The 22,515-nt window shown below is 37.3% G+C and overlaps 1 protein-coding gene across 7 annotated transcripts in view; it reads right to left on the bottom strand.

Moving 5' to 3' along the window:
- bbc (choline/ethanolaminephosphotransferase 1 bbc) overlaps positions 1-22,515 on the bottom strand; it is a 101,583-nt gene that overhangs the window by 36,171 nt on the left and 42,897 nt on the right. The window contains exon 3 of one of the 7 annotated variants that reach the window (XM_065227392.1): positions 10,669-10,797. The exons of the other annotated variants lie outside the window; for them this stretch is intronic. Coding sequence (XP_065083464.1) covers positions 10,669-10,797 — 129 coding nt within the window. The remainder of the gene's footprint in view (positions 1-10,668; positions 10,798-22,515) is intronic. 7 annotated transcript variants of the gene reach the window in all.

Raw genomic sequence — 22,515 nt, 5'->3', positions numbered from 1 at the left:
AGTACGACACAGTACGGGAAGGGGAGAGAAGAGAGAGGTTTATTTAGTTAAGATCAGTGCACAGTTTTGTTCATGGGTTAAAACTACGAAGTTTTTCAAGTTTTTAAATTAGGATTATTCATTTAAGTAGATAATGTGTAAAATGTAATATGTGTGAGTGTGGATGTATCGTTCTTTATTGGTTCACATCAATCATTGATCTGACACGTTCTCTGGCAACCACCATGGAGCGAAAGGAGGTCTACAATGAGCTAGAATATCCGGAGTGCAGAATTTTGGTCTTGAGATCTTTCCCAAAAACTTTTGCTCTTGCTAGAAAATTGTGAGAACGCAAACATTTTTAAGGAATTTGTATGTTTAAGTGTTAGACTGCTTAGTAGACTGATGCAAAATTTGAAATTCTCACTCCACGGTGCTAAAGCGTTTCCAAATTGGGTATTGATTAGCCTCCCCAAAATTTTAACTAGTTTATTAAGATGAAACTGACTTGGCACAAACCTTACGAAGTTTATACTAGGTGGGGTGAAAAGTAACCTCCTTGGGAATGAATTTTTTTTATAATTTTTTTTTTATTTTATTCAATATAGTCCTCTTTTAACTCGATACACTTATTCCAGCGATTTTCCAACTTCATGATCCCGCCCGAAAAGTAATTTTCCGGAAGGTCTGCAAAATACTCCTCCGCGGCGTCGATGATTTCCTCACGTGAGCTGAATTTTTTATTGATTAGCCATCTTTTGAGGTTTGGGAAGAGATAATAGTCTGAGGGAGCCAAATCAGGCGAATACGGTGGATGCGGAAGCAATCGGAGCCGTAAGTCATTGATTTTAGCTGTGGTTGCGATGCGCTTGTGCGCCGGCACATTGTCTTGCAAAAACAATTTTTTTTTCGCTTTATGTGAGGCCGTTTTGCAGCAATTTCGGCCTTCAATCGCTCCAATAATGCACAGTTGATGGTTTTTCCTTTTTCGAGGTAGTCCACGAAGAGTATGCCATGACAATCCCAGAAAACCGACGCCATAACCTTTCCGACCCATCGAGCCTCCCTCGGCCGCTTCGGAGCACTCGTTGCGGCTTCAGTCCATTGCCGGGCACTCATTCTGTTCTCTGGGGTGTAATAGTGGATCCAGGTTTCATCAACAGTTACCAATCGACGCCAAAACTAGATAAACATTTCAAAAGGTCCTATCTGCATTAATCCATTTTCTTCATCGACTTTCTCTTTCGTCAATAACTCAGCTGCAAAACCTTTCCCTGTTGTATTTGACGTTTTGGACGCTAGATAAGAACCTCCTTTATCAATTTAAGTGGTAGAATTAGCGCGAAATCTGTTTGCATAGCAGTGGTTATGAAAAGAGAAAGTCGATGAAGAGAATCTATCAAAGCAGAGAGGACCATTTGAATTGTTCATCGAGAAAAGTCCACCCGATTCTGCATCAGCAAGTCCAAACACTCTTTCGAAGTGCTCTCGCGTTCGTGTTTTTGGTCAGAAGTGAGATTGAGCGGCACCCAGTGGCAGGATAACTTTTTCATATGCAGAATTTAACCCAAAATATGGCGTGTGCGCTCAGTACTAATCTTTGCGGTATCTGCTAGCTCGCGCACTTTCACTTTCCGGTCAGCCAACACCATTTCATGCATTTTTTGACATTGTCGGAGGGCCTGCTGCTGCGGACTTGATCGGTAGTGGAGTTGCAGCCACCACGAAACTCTCCAAAACCAATATTTGACGGTGTAATCTGACGGAGCATTAGCCCCATAATATTTATCCAACTTTTCCTTTGTTTCATTCGCCGTTTTGCCTCTCAAAAAATAATATTTTATGAGAGAACGAAAATCGTTTTTTTGGCAGTGTAGTCCGTCAACAGTGGACTTGCCACTAAAGGGTGAAAAGAAGAAGAAGAAAATCGTTTTTATCCATACTCAACATGATGCCAAACACATCAACAACAATCAGCTGTCAAAACAAAACTAAAGACATCAGTATCGCACTGAAATTTGGCATATCTGCCATATGAAAGGACTACAAGTAGGGTTACCCTATGGTATCCTAAAGGAGGACATGTCCTCCTTTTTCAATAATTTTTCTACTTCCTCCTTTTGCCCGAAAATGTCCTCCTTTTAAATCCTTGCATTTTTTTCAGTAACAAATTCATAAAAATGTTTTCAAAGAGCGTTGTTTACAGAGCTTATTTGTTTAATTATGTCGCAACCTCATCTTATCTAGCAAATGCCATTCGATGGTGGGACTAGGAGTATACTACAGCTGTCAACCACCCTACATTTGGTGGCGATCCAATTAGTATATTTTAACTTACAGTGTATCTCAAAATTGAGCGTACAGTTGTCCGTACATTTCAGAAAAACAGCTGTACGAGCACAACTTAAAAAGATAGATTTCTAAAGTTCCAGCCGCTGGCTCATCAACCATTAATTGTTCATCGGTATAGTATTGGGCTTATTTGAATGAGTGTGTAAGAAGTTAGAGTTATTTTAGAAAAAAACTAGATTTCCTAACAAAAACACATTTTCTTGAAATACAATGAGTCAAACATATTGAAATTTTGCTCATCTGCACTGTGGTCCAAAACGGCAAAAAGTGGAACTTTATTCCTAGAGCCTAGCCTTTACATTTTAGCCATATAGTGTCTTTGGAAAAAATGTTTGTATAAATATTTTACATAATATAAAACTGTCAAAAATTGGTCATGTCTTACTATGCAAAAAATAAAAACACTAACTTTTTTCTTTGAGGATATAGGGGAACGATGTCTTCAGCAAAGTTGTAGACAATGTAAAAACAAGCAACTTCACTCAATACATCAAAATTCTAAATCCTGTATTTTCAGAGTTATGGAGCTTTTTCTATGGAAGTTCCCTTAAATTTAGTTTTTCATACTTAACTTCTTTAAATTTAATTTTTCAAGTATACAATGTTCTAGACAATTATTTAAACAATCAAAACACACGTTTTTGCTCAAGATCAGAATCATTACAATTACTCCTTGTAAAGTTATAACAACTTTTATCTCTATTTTTCCATTACTATAAGCTTTTAGGAGAGAATGGGGCAAGTGAGGACACAAAACCAACTTTTTTTCTTGAAGCTTAGCTCAAGTACTATAAAGTTGAGAAGGTTTCATTTGTCGCTCCCTTCCCAAATTTTAGTACAATAACCTTATTATTTATGGTTTTTCATATATTTTTCACTTTCTTTTTTAGGTTTTTTATACATTATTTTTTACTCTTTTATATTTGAAGTATATAATGTTCTAAATAATCTTAAAACAGTAAAAACACATGTATTTGTAGAAGACCGTTAGTCTCTACAATAATGCATTGCAAAGTTATAGCTTATTTTAACTTTATTTTGCTTTATTTTTTTGTTTATATGGGAGAATGTGGCAATGGGAACACAACATCATCTAGCCTTCTTGAAGCCCAAGTACCAAAAAGCTATGCAGATTCAACTTCACCTTCCCCTCCTCCTATTTGAGTATGACAACTTTACGCTGTTACATATTTTCTTGTTTTCATAGCAAACTTAATATATTGAACATTCGCTGCAATAAAATTAAGCTCAAAAATAATACACCATGTATTATTTTTGAGCTATACGCGAATAGCATAACAGTTTGTGTGATTTCACTGCCTGCTGGCAGTGTTGCTGATATTTAGGTGTACGTGTCGTGAGCATTTGGACAAAGAAAGAAACTGAATATGTTATTCGCGTAAGTACATGGTGTATTATTTTTGAGCTATAATTATATGGCAGCGAATGTTCAATATATTAAGTTTTCTATAAAAACAAGAAAATATGTAACAGCGTAAAGTTGTCATAGTCAAATAGGAGGAGGGGAAGGTGAAGTTGAATCTGCATAGCTTTTTGGTACTTGGGCTTCAAGAAGGCTAGATGATGTTGTGTTCCCATTGCCACATTCTGCCATATAAACAAAAAAATAAAGCAAAATAAAGTTAAAATAAGCTATAACTTTGCAATGTATTATTGTAGAGACTAACGGTCTTCTACAAATACATGTGTTTTTACTGTTTTAAGATTATTTAGAACATTATATACTTCAAATATAAAAGAGTAAAAAAATATGTATAAAAAACCTAAAAAACAAAGTGAAAAATATATAAAAACCATAAATAATAAGGTTATTGTACTAAAATTTGGGAAGGGAGCGACAAATGAAACCTTCTCAACTTTATAGTACTTGAGCTAAGCTTCAAGAAAAAAAGTTGGTTTTGTGTCCTCACTTGCCCCATTCTCTCCTAAAAGCTTATGAAGTAATGGAAAAATAGAGATAAAAGTTGTTATAACTTTACAAGGAGTAATTGTAATGATTCTGATCTTGAGCAAAAACGTGTGTTTTGATTGTTTAAATAATTGTCTAGAACATTGTATACTTGAAAAATTAAATTTAAAGAAGTTAAGTATGAAAAACTAAATTTAAGGGAACTTCCATAGAAAAAGCTCCATAACTCTGAAAATACAGGATTTAGAATTTTGATGTATTGAGTGAAGTTGCTTGTTTTTACATTGTCTACAACTTTGCTGAAGACATAGTTCCCCTATATCCTCAAAGAAAAAAAATAGTGTTTTTATTTTTTTGCATAGTAAGACATGACCAATTTTTGACAGTTTTATATTATGTAAGATATTTATACAAACATTTTTTCCGAAGACACTATATGGCTAAAATGTAAAGGCTAGGCTCTAGGAATAAAGTTCCACTTTTTGCCGTTTTGGACCACAGTGATCTGTAGTCATAATAAAGATCTTTAAAATGCCGCTGATTTTACTACAATCCGCCTACTACTGAAATTATGAATTTACTGAAATTACTCAAAGTTCATACACACTCTGCCAATAAAGTCCAAAGCTATACCGAAAAATCAATAAATAGTTGTTCAACCACCAGCCAAGATTTCAAAAATCTATCTAATCACAGTCTTTCAAAAAATTGCCCATTCAGGTGTACGCTCAATTTTGAGACACACTGTATATTTGACAGATGGAAAATTTTCAAATAAACCTGCTATTCTACCAGACTTATTTCAGACAAACCAGGAATCAATTTTGACAAACAATTTCTAGAAAATCGGACGATCAAAATTGATTACTAGAAATACGTCTGGTACAAAACAAAAGCAGGTTTATTTGAAAATTTTCTAATGGTTTTAAGGCTGTAAAGCTGTAGTTTTCATGCAAATCAACTAGACTAGATCATTTCCAAGTATCAAAAATGAATTATGAAGACTAGTTTGATGCATTTTTCAGAAGTATAACGAGAAGATGAATTGAATTGGTAACGACTACAAGTTATGAAGGATCTCAATTGAACTTTTGCAAATCGTGAATTTCGTGATAGCGCACATATTATTAAAACGATTGATAAAAACTCATTGTCCTCCTTCAATGTTAAGAAAGGGAATCATTGTCCTCCTTAACCTCCAAACCTCAAATGAAATGTCCTCCTTTTCATTTTTTTTAATATGGTAACCGTCTACAAGGCACCATAACCCTTTTTTGCAGTAGCAGCGCATTCTGGCGGTCAAGGAGGTTACTTTTCATCCCACCTAGTATGGAAATTACTGTGGGAAAACCAAATGTTTTGATCAAATCTCTCTAAAGATGCACAATGTCACTCTGCTTTGAAAAAGGAACAAAAGATATTCATGATTCAAGTCACTGATGTATTATGATTATGCTCAATGAACTGTTCAGCAGGCAAAATTGCACACTGGGCCAGAAATTCAATCTAGCGGAACCAAATTAATAACTCCGAAACGAAGCATTTCCGCGACTTGGTGCCTTCGGTAAAGTTTCTCATCATAATAAGGACCATCTATTGACATGAACAAATAGTTCAAAACTCTTCCGCAAATATGACACAACAATCTAACTTCTTTCTCTGACGTTTTCGAGACTTGATGTCTTCGGCAAAGTTGTTCACTTTGACAAAATAAACAACTCTTTTGAAGACGTAAAATTTCCACAGCCTACTGGTTCCGAGTTATATGGAGTTAAAGAAAAAATGGCGAAAATATGGTTTATTTTTTCTTTCTGTTTCGGTTGTTTTGCTGACAACCTTATAATGTTAAATTTTTCTCTTATGCAAATGCATTAAATAAATAACTTTTGTCCAGAAACATACTGGTTTAAGCTTCAAATTAAAAAAAAATTAAAAACCGAAAAAACAACAATTTTTAATTTTAATATTTCCTAAAGCCCAAAAACCCTAACCTGACATTTTCAGCAAAAATTAAGCAATACTCGATAAACAAGATATCAAAATTTGAGAGAGGTATACTTTGGTGTTTTTGAGATTTCATCTTCTAGTGGAGCATGTATTCTTTTCTGCACCTTTTTTTAATGCATTGGAATGGCGTTTTGAAGACTTGACGACTTTGGCAAAGTTGTTTATCTTGATAAAATAAACAACTATTCTCAAGAAGTCAAAACTCCACATCCTACTGTTTTCGAATTATAAACATTTAATTAATATATTTAAAATCAAAACACTTCTTCAGAAGAGTTGTTCATTTTATCAAGATAAACAACTTTGCCCAGGTCGTCAAGTCTTCAAAACGCCATTTCAATACATTAAAAAAAGGTGTAGAAAAAAATACATGCTCCACTAAAATGATAAAATCTCAAAAACACCAAAATACACCTATCTCAAATTTTGATATTTTGTTTATCGAGTATTGCTTAATTTTTGCTGAAAATGTCAGGTTGCGATTTTTTGCGCTTTGGGAGATATTAAAGTTAAAAAATTAGTGTTTTTTTTTTTGGTTTTTCAACAAAATCTTTAAAATTTGAAGCTTCAACCAGTATGTTTCTTCACAAAATTTTAATTATATGCATTTGTATAAGAGAAAAATATAACATTATATGGTTGTCAGCAAAACAACCGAAACAGAAAGAAAAAACAATATTTTCGACATTTTTTCTTTAACTCCATATAACTCGGAACCAGTAGGCTGTGGAAATTTTATGTCTTCAAAAAGTTGTTCATTTTGTCAAAGTAAATAGCTTTGCCGAAGACATCAAGTCTCCAAAACGTCAGAGAAAGAAGTTAGATTGTGGCGCCATCTTTGCGGCAGAGTTTTGAACTATTTTTATGTAAATAGATGGTCCTTATTATGATGAGAAACTTTACCGAAGACACCAAGTCACGGAAATGCTTTGTTTCGGAGTTATTAATTTTGCTCCGCTAGATTGAATTTATGGCCCAGTACACAGTGGTCCAGAATGCAGATTTAGGTGGAATTATATGTTTTGAACCTGAAATTTAAACTTTAGTTTAAAGTTTTAAAAATTCCCTAATTTGAGGACCACCCTGACGTTTGCAAACACCAAAAGAAGGGAATTTTCAAGAACAAAAACTTCTTCGAAGACACTAAATGTCCAAATATTGAAACAAAAGATAATGACGAAAGATAATGACAAGTTTTCTGCAGCAAAAATTTGCGCCTTCTAAAGATCTAAAAGTTACTTGGAGACACATTTACTGAGAAATTTGAAATAAGAAAACTAGAGCAAAATAACTGTTTTTTTAGAGCCACCCTAACTCAATTTAAGAAAATAGCTCTAAATCGGCCAATTTAAGAGATACAAAAAAAGTCGCCTTTAACAAAGTTGCTTGAAATTAGCTCAGCTATAACTTTGTCAAAGAATGTATCCTTAATTTATTCAACCAAAAAAGTTAGACTTTCGATTTTAATGATAATAAGAGCCACCCTAGAATTCATTGTCATGAAAATGAGGGCCTAACTATAAGGAACAACTTTGTACAAGAGACTTTTAGTCTAAAGTTTCAATTTTAGGCTCATTACATATCATTCCACCTAAATCTGCATGCTGGACCACTGTGCAGTGTGCATTGGTGTTTTTGTAGCGTAGAATAGAGCACAAAAATCATGGCTACTATGTCACACTGCACAATACAGTGTTGCCATACAAAACAGCTGCTTGATCATGCCATAAGATCGTCAATCTCTTCAACAATTGATCAATGTTTAATTTGAAGTTTGGCTGGAAAACGATCTCCTGCAAAGTTGTAGCTGAGAGAATTTCCCATAAGAATATCTGTGGAACATTTTGGCAGTGCAATGTGGAAAAAGGCTAGAAGGCAATGAACACAAAGTTTGGTTTTCCCATAGTAATCTCCATATAAACTTCAAATGGTTTGTGCCAATTCAGTTTCTAACCAAATGAGCTTAAATTTTAGGAAGTTAATCAGGACCCGATTTGTAACTGATTGAGCACTGTGGAGCAAAAATTTCAAATGTTGCATCAGTCTACTGCTTAGTAATATATAAACAATGCCTGAACCACTGTGATGGACATTTAGCGAAACAAAAGTCCTAGTGCTTTGGTCTAAGGTTTTAGAGGTTAGAGCTTTTTCAGCGTGAAAGTACCTTCTTTTTGGACGTTTTTAGGGTGGTTCTCAAATTAATGATTTACTGCCATTACACAGCAAAACGATATAGTGGTTCTCAGAATTTCGTAAAAATAGGTAGTTTTGATCCGTAGCGCAAAATATTAAACCCGTATTTTTTTTTTTTTTTATAAGGGTGACCATTTCCATGTTAGGATGGTCCAAAAAATCGAATTTTTCAAAAATTGCAATCTTCGACAACTTTGGATTGCATAGTTTTTTCAATGTTTGTTTTGGTAAACATTGAGCAGTTTTTGAAATTTTGACAAGCAACTGAATAATTTCACAAATTTTTCCAACTCCCGGAAATCCAGATCACAACATTTTTTCAATTTGGCACAGTTGTTGAGGACATGCATATCTATCGAAAGAGCACCCAAGCAAAGTCCAGCATCAAAATGACAGCAAATTGAAATCAACTTTTGATATCAACATCAAACTGAAATCATAATTTGATTTCAGTTTACGCAATTGACAAATTTCCCGAGCAAAGTCTGAGATCAAATGGAAATCTAAATTTGATGTTGTGATTTCGCTGATAATGATTACTCATATTGCTGTCGTTTTGGTCGTTTTAACGGTTAAAATATCGCAATTGAGAGCAAACAAATCTTCCTGTGACATCACATTCAAAACTATTTCTGCTATCAGTGAGAGCAAACTGAAAACTAAATGTGATATAATTTTTTCCTGTTGATAACAAAACAAGTATTCAATTTGATGTTATGCTAAGGCAATGAAAACAAACCCGCAACAACATATTTTTAAAGAGCAAATGTACTGCAAAATGAAAACAAAATTTGGTATCAAATTTGTGAATTGCGAAACTGAAATCATAATTTGATTTCAGTTTACACATTGACAAATTTGATACCAAATTTTGTTTTCATTTTGCTGTACATTTGCTCTTCAAAAATATGTTGTTGTGGGTTTGTTTTCATTGCCTTAGCATAACATCAAATTGAATACTTGTTTTGTTATCAACAGGAAAAATAGATATCAAATTTAGTTTTCAGTTTGCTCTCACTGATAGCAGAAATAATTTTCAATGTGATGTCACAGGAATATTTGTTTGCTCTCAATTGTAATATTTTAACCGTTAAAACGACCAAAAACGACAGCAACCGGAGTAATCAATATCAGCGAAATAACAACATCAAATTTAGATTTCAATTTGATCTCAGACTTTGCTCGGGCAGCGGGGAGCAGGGAGTTGTAAAGTTGGCCCGCCCTAGTGCTCATCCAGAATAAAGTAGAACAAAATCCAAAAGTGATATCTGCAAACATCTTCACGGTAGTGTAGGTATGTTCCATCCATGCTGACCTGTTGAACCTTACAACGAACCCACACAAAACATGCATAATTTATCGATCCCGGCCCATCCCGTTGTTGGTTGCCTTATCACGCTAAAATGATAAACAAACACAGAGTAGAGGATAGGAACATTCGCATGCGGACTCTAAAGGCTTGGACGGATTTCTAACCTGCAAAAGGTTTTAAAGTTCCTTCCGAATGTCTGAGGGGGGATCCCAGGTAACCATTATGATTTTATGAAGGTTCTGCACTTTTAAGGTGTATTCAGATCTGAGCGATATTTCACGCGCGAAGCGAGATTTTGCGAAGGTACGAGAGGGAGAAAAGTACTAGTTGTCTATCTCATTCCAACGCAAATTTTGCTCCACTCCGCTAATGTACGCTCAGATCTGAATATACCTTTAGAATGCTTTAAAACCTCGATAAAACCTGCCATGTTACTTGGGATCAGACTAACCTATCAGCCACACAAACACAGTCAACAGCAGACATTCATTCGCAAGCAATATTCAGGATCTCTACGGATGAAACCGACCAGACCGGAGCCTAGCAATATTAGTCACATAACAGTACCTAATGAGAATGTGTGGGGGAGGTTATCCGTCTCTTTTTGAGCAGGCAAGGGGCGAGGGCTTCACACCTTCAACACATCACCGTCGTCAGTTTCGGCGGTTTCTTTTAGTGGAACAGGTAGTTAGCACGAATTGGATTGTAATTTGTTTGTATCGGTAATTTGTGTAGCAGAGATGATGGTTGGTATTTGTTGGGTAATAGCTTTTCGGCGGGGAGCAGATGAAATATAGAGAGAGAGAGCGAGAGGTGGGTAGGGGTTTGGTTTGTCGAATGGGTATTAGGAGAAGAAGCTACAGTATACCGAGAAATCGAATTCAGAACAACTTACGGCTACGGTGGATCCGTTTTTGCCGACGCCGCCGGCTCGTATCACTGCGAAGAAGTGCATCAGCGACCAGCTGCCGCAGACGACCGTCATTACGGACATCGAGTACCAGAGTTCAAAGTTTCCGAAGATCTATAATTTGCGATAGCAAAACGGGGGTGGGTGGAGAGGGGGTGGGGGGGTTTGTACGGGAAACAGAGGGTGGTTGTAGTAGACGTTGGGATGAAAGCAACAAAAAAGGAGCGCGGAAGAGAATAATGAAGATACATGAGATGTTACAGGTTGCATTCAAATGATGGCGTTGCAAGCGGTTCATGACTGTCTTTGTGTCTAGCGATTATTTGGTTGTGGGAGATGGTCACTAAACGGATCCATAACGGTTACTCACTGAACTAGAACGAAACTAAAAACTCAGGCAAAGCTAACTGTAAACTAGAATGTGTAACTATCCATTTCCCTCTTTGCGGAACCTTGTGTGCGGACCTTGCGAATGAAATGCACGCCTTGCAGCAGTCAGGGTTCGATAAAAACATGTTTTCTTTTTCGGTATTGTGAAATCATTAGCCATTATACTTGATATGTTTATATTGTTAGTTGCAAGAAGACGGTGTAAAGCACTTATGTGCTTGACACATAGTCACAATCAGCGATTTTATGATGCACGAGCGTTCACTCAGAGTGAGCGCTCACGAATCATGAAATCGCATATCGTGACTCTCTGAAAGCGAAATTGACAGGTTTTATGTGTCAAACACATACCTCTTCTTATAACTTACAAAATCTCATTACGACATCTAACTGATTTATAATTATTAAAAACATTGTTTATAGCGAAGTGAGTGGAAGGAGCCCTGCTGGTAACAGCTGATAAGGCGTTTGCACTACAAACGAAAGGGAAATCGATGGCCGTTCGTTGGCCTGGAGCAAGCTTATACTTGGCTAAGCGACGCGAATTGTACTCCTTTATTAATAGACCTCTTTGACGTCTAATCGTCTTTCTCTATCTAGCACACATGGATGAATGGACGGTATGTCTAATCTGTTTTCTTGGTAGCACTCGTTCGATTTAAATGGTGCAGTAGTATGACCGATTAAACGTCAAAAAGCTATAGCCCTCGCCTCAATCGTCCGTCATAGAACACACATGACGATGACGACGATGACGACGACGACGACGACGGCGAGGTGCCATAATCTGCAATACAACCACGCACACAAAGAGACACATATTTATAAGCAGAAGGGGCGCAAAAACAAATCACGCCACCTCACGACCCAGGCCACCACACAGGCAGGCATTTGGATTCCCGACCCGAGCGAGAGACACATTGACCGCCCGTTTGCTGCCGGTTGGTGCGCAAACGGCAAAATAAAGTGATAGCGATAAGATTGATAATATAGGTCACCGTTTTTTGTTTTTTGCTGTGCTTCATTGTGTTGGTAAATCTGCAGATATCGTGTTTAGCGCCAAAATTCATTTTCATTTAAATCACACTTAATGCTAAAGTTGCTGAATAGCTGCCCTTTGATCGTTGCTTCAAGAAAAAGAAAATTATTGCTATGGGGTGTGTTGTTGAGTGTATTATTTAAGTACTTCCGTGTGAGCGTATGATGTAAATGGAAGAGGAATGAGAGTGAGCAGAAAATGCTCAGACATGCAAAGATAAACGGACGGAAAATTGTCGATAAGCACGAGCGAGCGAGCATAACCCATCAAGTAGGCATTAGGCCATCTACAGTGCTGTTCGGAATAAAAGTAGCGCATAAGACTTGTCATATAAACTATCCAACTGTGGCATAATTGTATTTTTTTTTCAAAATCAGAATGCTATTAAAGCAGCGGTTGTTAAATTAAAAATGTTTATTGCCTCAAAAAACGACCCTGTGCAAAATTTGGGCTCAATCATATGATTTAGGGGTAACCCCTCAATGCACAGTGGTCCAGAATGCAGATTTAAGTGGAATGATATGTTTTGAGCCTGAAATTGAAAATTTAGACGAAAAGTCTCTTCTACAAAGTTCTTCCTTATAGTTAGGCCCTCATTTTTATGAAAATGAATTCTAGGGTGGTTCCTATTATCATTAAAATCAAATATCTTACTTTTTGTTTGAATAAATTAAGGTAAACATTCTTCGGCAAAGTTATAGCTGAGCTAATTTTAAGCAACTTTGTTGAACACATAGCGAATTTTCTTGTCTGTATATCTTCTAATAAAAAAGATATATCAAATATAGTAAAAATATGAATAAACTCAAATTGATTTTATACGAGTTTGAAAAATAACATACCTCCATTTTTTTTTCATATTATTGAGAATAACATACACCCTTTCAAAAGCCGTTAAAAAACTTTTTTTTTTTATTTGCCCCAACCAGAGATATTAACATTTGAAAAGTGCATATTTTTAGTATGTAAACGTCAATAACTCTTGATTGGCGAAAGATATTGGCATGCTTTGTGCAGCAAAAATTTGCGCCTTCTAAAGATCTAAAAGTTATTTGAAAACACCTTTGCTGCGACATTCGAAATAAGAAGGCTAGAGCAAAACAACTGTTTTTTTTTACATCCACCCTAACTCAATTCAAGAAAATAGCTCTTAATCGGCCAATTTAAGAGATACAAAAAAGTTGTGTTCAACAAACATGCTTAAAATTAGCTCAGCTATAACTTTGCCGAAGATTGTATACCTTAATTTATTCAAACAAAAAAGTTAGATCATTGATTTTAATGATAATAGGAACCACCCTAGAATTCATTGTCATAAAAATGAGGGCCTAACTATAAGGAACAACTTTGTAGAAGAGACTTCTAGTCTAAAGTTTCAATTTCTGGCTCAAAACATATCATTCCACCTAAATCTGCATTCTGGACCACTGTGCAATGGCAGCTCCAAGCCAAATCGGAAAAAAACACGACCTTCTCCAATTTGCATGAAACTTTGCATAATTGTTTGTTATAAGCAATGATTCACATTGTTTGCTAAAATTCGCCCATTTTGCATCACGTAAGATTTTCAAAATGATGTCATTGAAATTTTTCAAAAAAATCATGATAATTGCAGGAACTTTACAGAGATTGCCCAAATGTAATTTGAGTTTCAATATCTTAATGGAAGTAACGTGAACTGTGGGGCTATTCTGAGAACTTAGAGCAGTTCCATGAATTTCAGGAAAATCGCGGAGCTTCAGAGAATATCTAAAAGCTTCAGATCAATGTTGACAATTTAAAGGCAAAGAGCATGAACTTTTAAGAAGTTCTAAGAAATTGCTACATGAGAAGCTCAGAGATCTTAAGGTGATCGGTTTAGAATGACTCACTTCTTCGATTTTTTTTACAAAATAACGCAGCGCTCAATCGCAAAAACTCTTCCGTCTAAAATTAAAGAACTAAAATTGGTATCGCCAGCAATTTTTTACAAAATTGATTTATTGTTCAAATTTTCTGAAAACCTTTTTCTAAATTCAATTTTAGGACCACAATCATAGTGATCGCTAACTTTGCTAATCAGTTACACAAGTATTTCGTACGAAATGTCATATTTCACTCCCTTAGATAGTTTCAAAATATTGTTAGTAAAATTTTCTCCGAAGACAACATACCTGTAAAATGCATTATTTCAATGCAAACCATTTTTGTAACGCAATTCCAAGCATTATATTCCGTTTTCCCAAGCAATCAACTGGCTTTTGCATGTATCTGTGCGTAAGCATGCTCCAGGTTGAAGAACAATCTTCTCTGAACTTCGGCAGGACTTCGTTGAACTTCAGCAGGAGTTCCCTGAACTTTGACAGGCCTTCCCTGAACTACAGCAGGACTTTCCTGAGTTTCGGCAGGCCTTCCCTGAACTTCGGCATGAGTTCCCTGAACTTCATCAGGACTTCCCTGATTTCCAAGAATTGAAATTAAAGGACTTCCCTGAACTTCAGCAGGACTTCGCTGAACTTCGGCAGGACTTCCCTGAACTTCGGTAGAACTTCTCTGAACTTCGGCAGGAGTTCTCTGAACTTCGGCAGGAGATTCCTTTTATATGTATTTCTCAATCTAGGGTAATCCAAACAGTCAGTTTTGCATTTCCTTGTTTGGATTACCCTATAATGAAAAAGCCATATAAAAGATATTTCCATACGCACCAGTCGAAAAATCTAATAAATTTCTTCGGCAGGATTTCCCTGAACATTGGTAGGACTTCCCTAAGCTTCGGCAGAACTTCCCAGAACGTCGACTGAACTTCTCTCAATTTTCGCAGAACTTCAACAGGACTTCCCTGAACTTCGGCAAGACTTCCCTGAACATTGTCGGGACTTCCCTGAACTTCGGCAGGGCTTCCCTGAACTTCATCAGGACTTCGCTGAACTTCAGCAGGCCTTCCCTGAACTACGGTAAGACTTCTCTGAGCATTAGCAGGACTACCCTTAACTTGGAATCTTGGAATTGAAGTTGTCATTTCAGTAGTAGAATTATTATAAATATACAATAATATTGTGTTTACGAATATGTTCACAATTTCAATACTTCCCATTTTTTAATTTGCAATGCTTGTATTGGTGCATTTCGAATTTAGGTGTGGTTTGAACAGGTGTGGATTCAGTATCAACGGAAAAACATTAACTTTCACCTTAAGCGCAGTCCAAATAACTTCTGGAATATCCAGAATTTCGAGAAGTTTAAAGATTTGTAAAGATTAGTTTCGATAAATTTTGGACAGCTCCATGAATTCCAGGAAAATTTCGATAAACTCTAAGAGTTCTTGAAATTTCAGGGAAGTCCAGGCAACTCCAGAGAAATTTAGAAAACTTCATTCATATTTTGGGATCTTTACGAAAGTTCAGCCATTTTCAGGGAAAATCTTTAGGCGGCGAACTTCATGAGAATTTTCGAGAACATCAGAGAAGGTCAATGAACCTCAGTTCAGTTCGATTAACTTAACTAGAATAGTCCGCATCGTATTCTCTTGCCGTGCGGATCTATTTGCTTTTTGCTGAAGAAAGTGTTACTGCTACCTAAAGCTGCAACAAATTTAAACAGCACTTTTTAGTGCTCAAAATTACCTGCTAATTTTCCACCTTGTTCGGCTCTAATTCCTATTCAATATTTTTTGGACCCTACCCGCGGTAATTCTGTTTGGAGATCGACTTGGACAATTCCTCTTCGATCCTCAGGATGCTAATAGTAATCTGCTTGGAAATCGATTTAAAGAATAAATGAAATTATTCTCGATGAGGATCGAAGAGGAATTTTCCAAGTCGATCTCCCAACAGAATTACTGCGGGTAGGGTCCAAAAAAGATCGAATAGGAATAAGAGTCGAACAAGGTGGAAAATTTCCAGGTAATTTTGAGTACTGAATACATTTCTTCTTTTAAATTTTTCGAACCTCTTAACGGAATCCCTTTATGAAGAGCTTTGAGTGTGTTGGTTTATTTCCTTTAAATTCCGTGTTTGCTTATCTTTTGACAGATACACGTATTTCGTCTACTACTTGCAGACTTCATCAGTGCCAAGTACTCAAGACCACTGGTGTTGAGTACTTGGCACTGATGAAGTCTGCAAGTAGTAGACGAAATACGCATATCTGTCAAAAGATAAGCAATTATAACGGAATTTAAAGGAAATAAACCAACACACTCGAAGCTCTTCCTTTTCTTATAGTAATCTGCCTGGAAGTCGATATGGAGAAACGTTTTACTGCCGCAATGGCGCCTAAACGCAAAAGAAAAGATCAATCTCTTGATCACCCCTTCTGATGAAATTTATTTGAGAAATCAATTTGATATACTCACGGATGATGAGAATGATCCATGCAGGTAAAATTAAATTAAACATTCCCGGCTTACTTCCAAGAAGGAAAAGGTCCCCTCTATCGTGATAACCACTTCCGATTTCCATGCTCTTCGCACGGAACTTTTGAACATCGTTAAACTGAAGTTTTCACTTCAAATTGGCCATCGGGGTGAATGCCGTGTGTTGTCTGAAGCCTTTGATGGATTCAAACGTCTTCTCCAGTATCAAATAGCTGCCTAATTGCCATTCCAATGCGTAGGCCAACAAAAGAATTTTCTCAATGACCTTCAGAAACTTACCCGTCATAGGTCTAAATTTTTCACTATTGGTGGTTTTAATGCAAATCATCTGGTCATTCAGAACAACTTTACTGAGGACAGCAATCTTCTATCTAGTCGTACTGTCAAGTTAAAGCAAGCAATAGGATGTCAAATTTCACATTAGAGTCACCTGGTGATCGAACTCTGAACTGAGATGTTCATCATCACATAGGTCTTATTCGTCAGAACAACTTTGTCCTATCTAGCCGAGGTCGCAAGTTAAAGCAATAAGAGGTTTAAAGGTATAGTAGTCTGATGCACACCATCCAATAAGTATCTTTCACTTGAACAGCTTTTTCAAAGATAGAAACCTTCTATCTAGTCAAGATGTCAAGTTAAGCAAATTATTTGAAAACAAATGGCATATTAGTGCCACCTGGAAGACGAATTCTGAACTCAGCTATTCACCTTCCAATAGGCCTTATCAATCTGAGCAGCTTTGATGAAGACCGCAACCCAGTGATGTCATAGTAAATTTGGAACTGGTTACTCGTTTAGAATTAATCATTTTGTCAAGTTTCTGTATTCATTTTCCATCAGCTATCACTGCTGTTGTTGGCGGTGACATCTATCGGAAACTACTCAGAATCTGTTTTCCGTTCCTCCCTTTTACACATTCTGCACACAAAATAACTCACCCCTCACAGAATTTCCAGCCGTTCCATGAATGGGGCGGGGCAGAAAGTATATTTTGTGCAGAATGTGTAAAAAAGGAGGGACTTCGGATGTTAATCAAAATGCATATATAGAGGTACCAGACTTGTTTTGTGAGAGGGAAATCACAAATAGAGTGTCATCAAAATACATGGCATGTTGAGAAATTGAACTAGTTAGAGCAAATTTTCTCTCCAAATTTGAATTTTTAGGCTCTCTGGGGACTGGTAGTAAAGCAGGTAAAACTGTATGGGAAAATCATTTTCATGTAATTGTAGCTTGTTTAACAATAATTTCCGGGAAAAAATTGAACGACAAAGTCCCTGACTAATTTCTTTGGGTTGTTGTTCACTTTTTTTGACCTGAATATGAACCGAAAGCGAGTTATTCCCACTTCTCAAAATTTCTATATGGGGATTTTTATCACTTCCTACCAGCGCAACAGCGCCATCTCTGTGGAAAAAGGCCGGACGATATGATTAATTCTGAGCAAAATGAGCATTTGGCGTCAGATTATCAGCTTTGATAGCATGCTGCGGTTTGCAGTTGCGTTGATTTTTTCCCCTGAAATATGCAAGAAGTTTTTCCTGGAAAATCCTGGAAGGTGGTAGAGAGCAAAACTATCTTAACTGGTATCAAAATAGTCATGCACGCTCAGATCAGTTTACCCAGATTGCACTAACAGATCACCCAGATTGGCTGTAAACAGAACAAACAAGAATATGAGTGGGGTTTGGACCAAAGTATTGGTAAATATGATCCTTATATGAGTTTCAAAATTAATTTAACTAGCTTGGATTATAAACTTTGCTCAAATTCTGGGTTTGCCCGCTTTATGGGTAAACCAAGGGGTTGGTCACTCCCTACAGTGTGCCAAAAAATACAGACGGGCACACCTGTACACTTTCATTGGGAACACTGTACTATATCTGCGCCTGCTCTGTGCATGTGTCAAAATGATAATCATTGTTGAGACAATCCGATTTTTGATTTCATAACTTCAACCGTGAATTTCTTCACAGCGGACATATTGTCAAAACATTAGGTTTAGCGAGGTCATCAAGGCGATGACCGTTGCCCAGTACAACAGTAATCTGGGGGTCTTACTGGAATTCTTCTGGATGGTGCTGGAGTGGCTAGCGGAAGACTTCGAGATCGGAGAACCTCCACTCAAGACGAACGAACTGTTCGAGGATCTGGTGCGGAAGGCTTTGGTGTTACAGAAAAGTTTGATCGAAGTTGGGAAAGGGGTGGCATCGTTCCGGAAGTTGATTGAAAGATGACCATGAAGGGACTGCTACTGGTCATAATGCGAATTCGGAATGTGATTAGAGAGTTAGTGGGGAGAGCGAAACCCTGAAGGAGGAAGTGAAAGGAACGTTGAAGATGTTGGTAGATCGATTCGTGACGGAGCTGAAATCACAGCCGAACGAGGTTAAGTGGAATTGTAAAATGTTGATTTGGCAGTTGTTGGGCTTGAAGGTGAGCTCCTGAAAGATGACATCGGTGAGTTGGTTGACACGACTCTGGTAACCCAGCGCTTGAAATAGAATATTTATAGGCTTGGTAGAGAAGAAGTCCCAGTGAAGTGTAAAGAGACCGATGTTTTCCATGGTACCGAGCGATTGGAGCAGTTCGGTAAGCATGTCAACATCGCGATGTTTGCAATAATCCTCGTAGAACTGATCCGAACGCAGCTTTCGCGAACTCTATGAGGTATGAATTGATTATGGAATCCGAGCCGCACAGAAGGTCGTAAGGGAATCGATGTCCATACAAAGGCCACCATCTGGCCGTAGTAGATTTATCAGTGGTCGTTGATTAGCCAACCAACATTCAGTTCCATGATTACTTCCTCATCGTAACTGGCATAGATGTATTCGCCTTCGATGATCACTCGGACCATGTTCGGAGGTACAATCTTCACCTGTGTTTGCTTATCTACCATCGACAGCGCCCCCGCTTTTACAGGTGTTCTCTGGCCGGCACTGCTTTTTGCCAGAGACATCATACTTCTCTCATTAAATTAAACCCCACCTCCGCCAGGGAAGTCAGATTCCGGTTGAAACTCCCACTAGAACGCTGGCGACGCATCTTTGATTGAGTCGATGACTTTCGGGAGAAACTCCTCACGGAAGCGTTCATCAGAATCTGAAGAGCATCTGGACCAGTTTCCTCTGATGAAGCACGCTCGCTTCGTCTATTTACCACCGTCACCTGTGGGTAATCCGAGTCCTTATCATACTCCAATCCAGTAGAAGTTATTGTCCTGTCGGAAATTGGAAGTACCTCCCTCGGAGAACGTTATCGCTCCAATCTCCGATTTGGTGGCTGAGGCCGTTGCTAATTAGGTTCAGTGTAGTCCTTTTCCGATAGAATTTGGGAGCAACGAACCGAGAGTCACGACAGTTAGGATCTGGGATGGGATTCCATTGCATTGTCAAACAAAACATGTGAACTGTCAAATTAACCGGGTTGCCAAACATACCATTATACAAACAAAAAAATCAGTCTGATGACACTCTCGGCACTGCAGGCACACGTGAGGCACACTGAGAAACAAGTTGGCGTAAAATAGCGTGTGGCGTCTGACTATCGTGTTTGTTTTGATTTTCTCGTGCGCTGAGAGTTAACCACCAAAGTTTAACACCGATGGGCGGAGGAGAAAATATGCATGCACGAATTTGCTCCCAAAAATAGATTGTAGATGTTTCTAGATATGTAGATTTACAGGTTTACCCTTCTGGGAAAATCGAGGACAAATTTACTCATTCACTGAGTAACTATTTTTTTTTGCAATGTTGAATCAAATTCGACTCAATTTTGTTATTCTCAGTGGCGATGAAGACTTAAAAGGCATCAAATTTTCTTTTCAAGGAAAATCGAAGAAAATGTTCTACTATTTGAGAGAAATCCTACTCAATTTAGATTTAGTCTCATCGGTCATGTATGACGTCTAACGATGTGACAACGTACAAGTAAGCTGTTTTATAACCTCGCAATCGACCCGTCTCTCTCTCTGTTCTTTCGATATTCATAGCATGCAAGCACGTGATTGGTTGATTGCGGCCAAAAAGTTTGATCAATTTTCAATAGTTTACTAATGATAAACTACTATAATCTTTATACCAAACAAATGTTGTATCCAATCTGAATCAAATGGTGTGAAATGAATTGAAATCCATCCATAAATGTCTATGTTATATGCATTTAAAACCTAACATTATTTCGCCACGCAAATTTTTGATTTGTACCCCAGTATAGTCCACCCCTGTATAGCACGAAAATTGCACTTTTGATCGAAATGGCACCTGAGACAAAGTTGTAGAGAAAAATAATGTTTTTCTGAGAAAAAAAAATACAAAAATATGTTTTAGTTATTTTAAATAGAAATGCAAAAAAAAAATGTTAAAACCCTAAATATCTCAAAATTTCCATGTGAGATTTTTAAATTTTCTTTAAAAAAAACTCGGAATGTTATAAACACTCTAAAATTAACCAAAAACCGTAGAACAAGAAGCATTGCAACGCAAGGACATTTTGAGATTTGGGTTTACTTCAAATAAATCTTGATAGAGCTGGAATTATGACGTAACAGCTCTTGTAAACAATGACTTCTCTCGATGATTTCTTGAAACTCAAGGCACGCCCACGCAAACCAACATAACCAACGGGAAGGGGAAGTCTTCCTCTACCCGATGGTGTCGATGATTTGAGTGGGCAAGCCTTGGCTTTCTAGAAATCATCGAGAGAAGTAATTGTTTACAAAAGCTGTTACGCCCTAATTCCAGTTCTATCTAGAAATAACAAACATACTTTTGTTTATTTTTCCCAAAACGGCATTATTTTTCTCAACAACTTTGTCTCAGAAGTCATTTTGATCAGAAATGCCACTTCTGTGTTACATTGTTTTTTTTTTTTTTTATTTATTTCAAGGACGCCATTTTGTTTTTTAATAATATTCAAAATGGTCGAATTTTAGCAAAACTGTGAATCTTTGCCCAATAAAAAGAATGCTTGGTATGGTTCGACTGGGAATTGATGTGTGTTGTGAATGGTTTTTCAAAATACTGCTATTTTATTTTTTGTCCAACGTTTCGTTGAAAAACTGAATGTAACTTCCGCCGAAAAAGCATAATCTTGTTTTCCCTTGCGCAGCCCATAAAATAGAGTACCTGGCACTGAAAAAATGACTGGTACCCTTACCTTCGTATTCCAAGTCCCGCATTTTATGAATAGTACTTGAAAAAGGCGAGACTTGAAATACTAATCTAAATACATAAGTAAGGGTACCAGTCCTTAGAAGTTTCTTTTGTAATGTTTTGTAACTTTCACCCAATAATCATCGATTTGTTTTCCGGGAAATTGGAAGCGCGATTTTTTGTTAATTCCCCAGGAATTGGACCCGACATGTCCCACGACACTACTCGAGGATCTTCCAGGGACTCCTCGGTATTTGCGAGTTCCTTTGAATGATTCCTTGCGCATCCTCAAAGTATCGGGGAGGTAAATCATGTTTAGCACCTCTAATCTATCTGGCACCACTGATGCCAGAGTTCTGTTGAAAATGTGAAACTATTGCAGAATCACCATTGAGGGTCATTGAAACCATTAAAAGTTGTTTTTAAATGGGAATGCCATAAAAAAAATCACATGAAGGGTAGCTTTTTGGGGGATAAAGGGCTTGTTTGCTGGGCAGCATCCTAGTAAACAAATTCATTTTCAAATTCGCTTTGCATTGACCGAGGTCAAGAACGGGTCTGCAGCAGCAGCACCTCCAAAAATGCCCAATTTCAGCAGTTTCAATTCACACTGAACATGCACCGCAATCTAAAATTCGACAGTAACTACTAAGTTATGCTAACAAAGCCGTATGGCGTGACGTATCACACAAGAGACGGAACTGTGTAATCTAAACCGGCACCACACGCGCGCCGTCATTCATACGTGTTCACATACTCAATCGAGCAAACGTGGTGATAGTAGGTAGGTATAGTCAGCGATGTCCGCGAACAACAAATATGTGTGGCGTGATATCGCCATACAGTGAGATTTCTTTTTGTTTACATGTGGCGGCGTGATGCCCGGTCATAGT

Source organism: Ochlerotatus camptorhynchus, unplaced genomic scaffold (assembly GCF_037179485.1).
Source record: "Ochlerotatus camptorhynchus isolate MF236.1 unplaced genomic scaffold, CSIRO-AGI_Acam_v1.1 ptg000022l, whole genome shotgun sequence".
Taxonomy (NCBI): Eukaryota; Metazoa; Arthropoda; class Insecta; order Diptera; family Culicidae; genus Ochlerotatus; species Ochlerotatus camptorhynchus.
The sequence above is the reverse complement of the archived record's forward strand: the minus strand, read 5'-3'. Positions and strand labels throughout refer to the sequence as shown.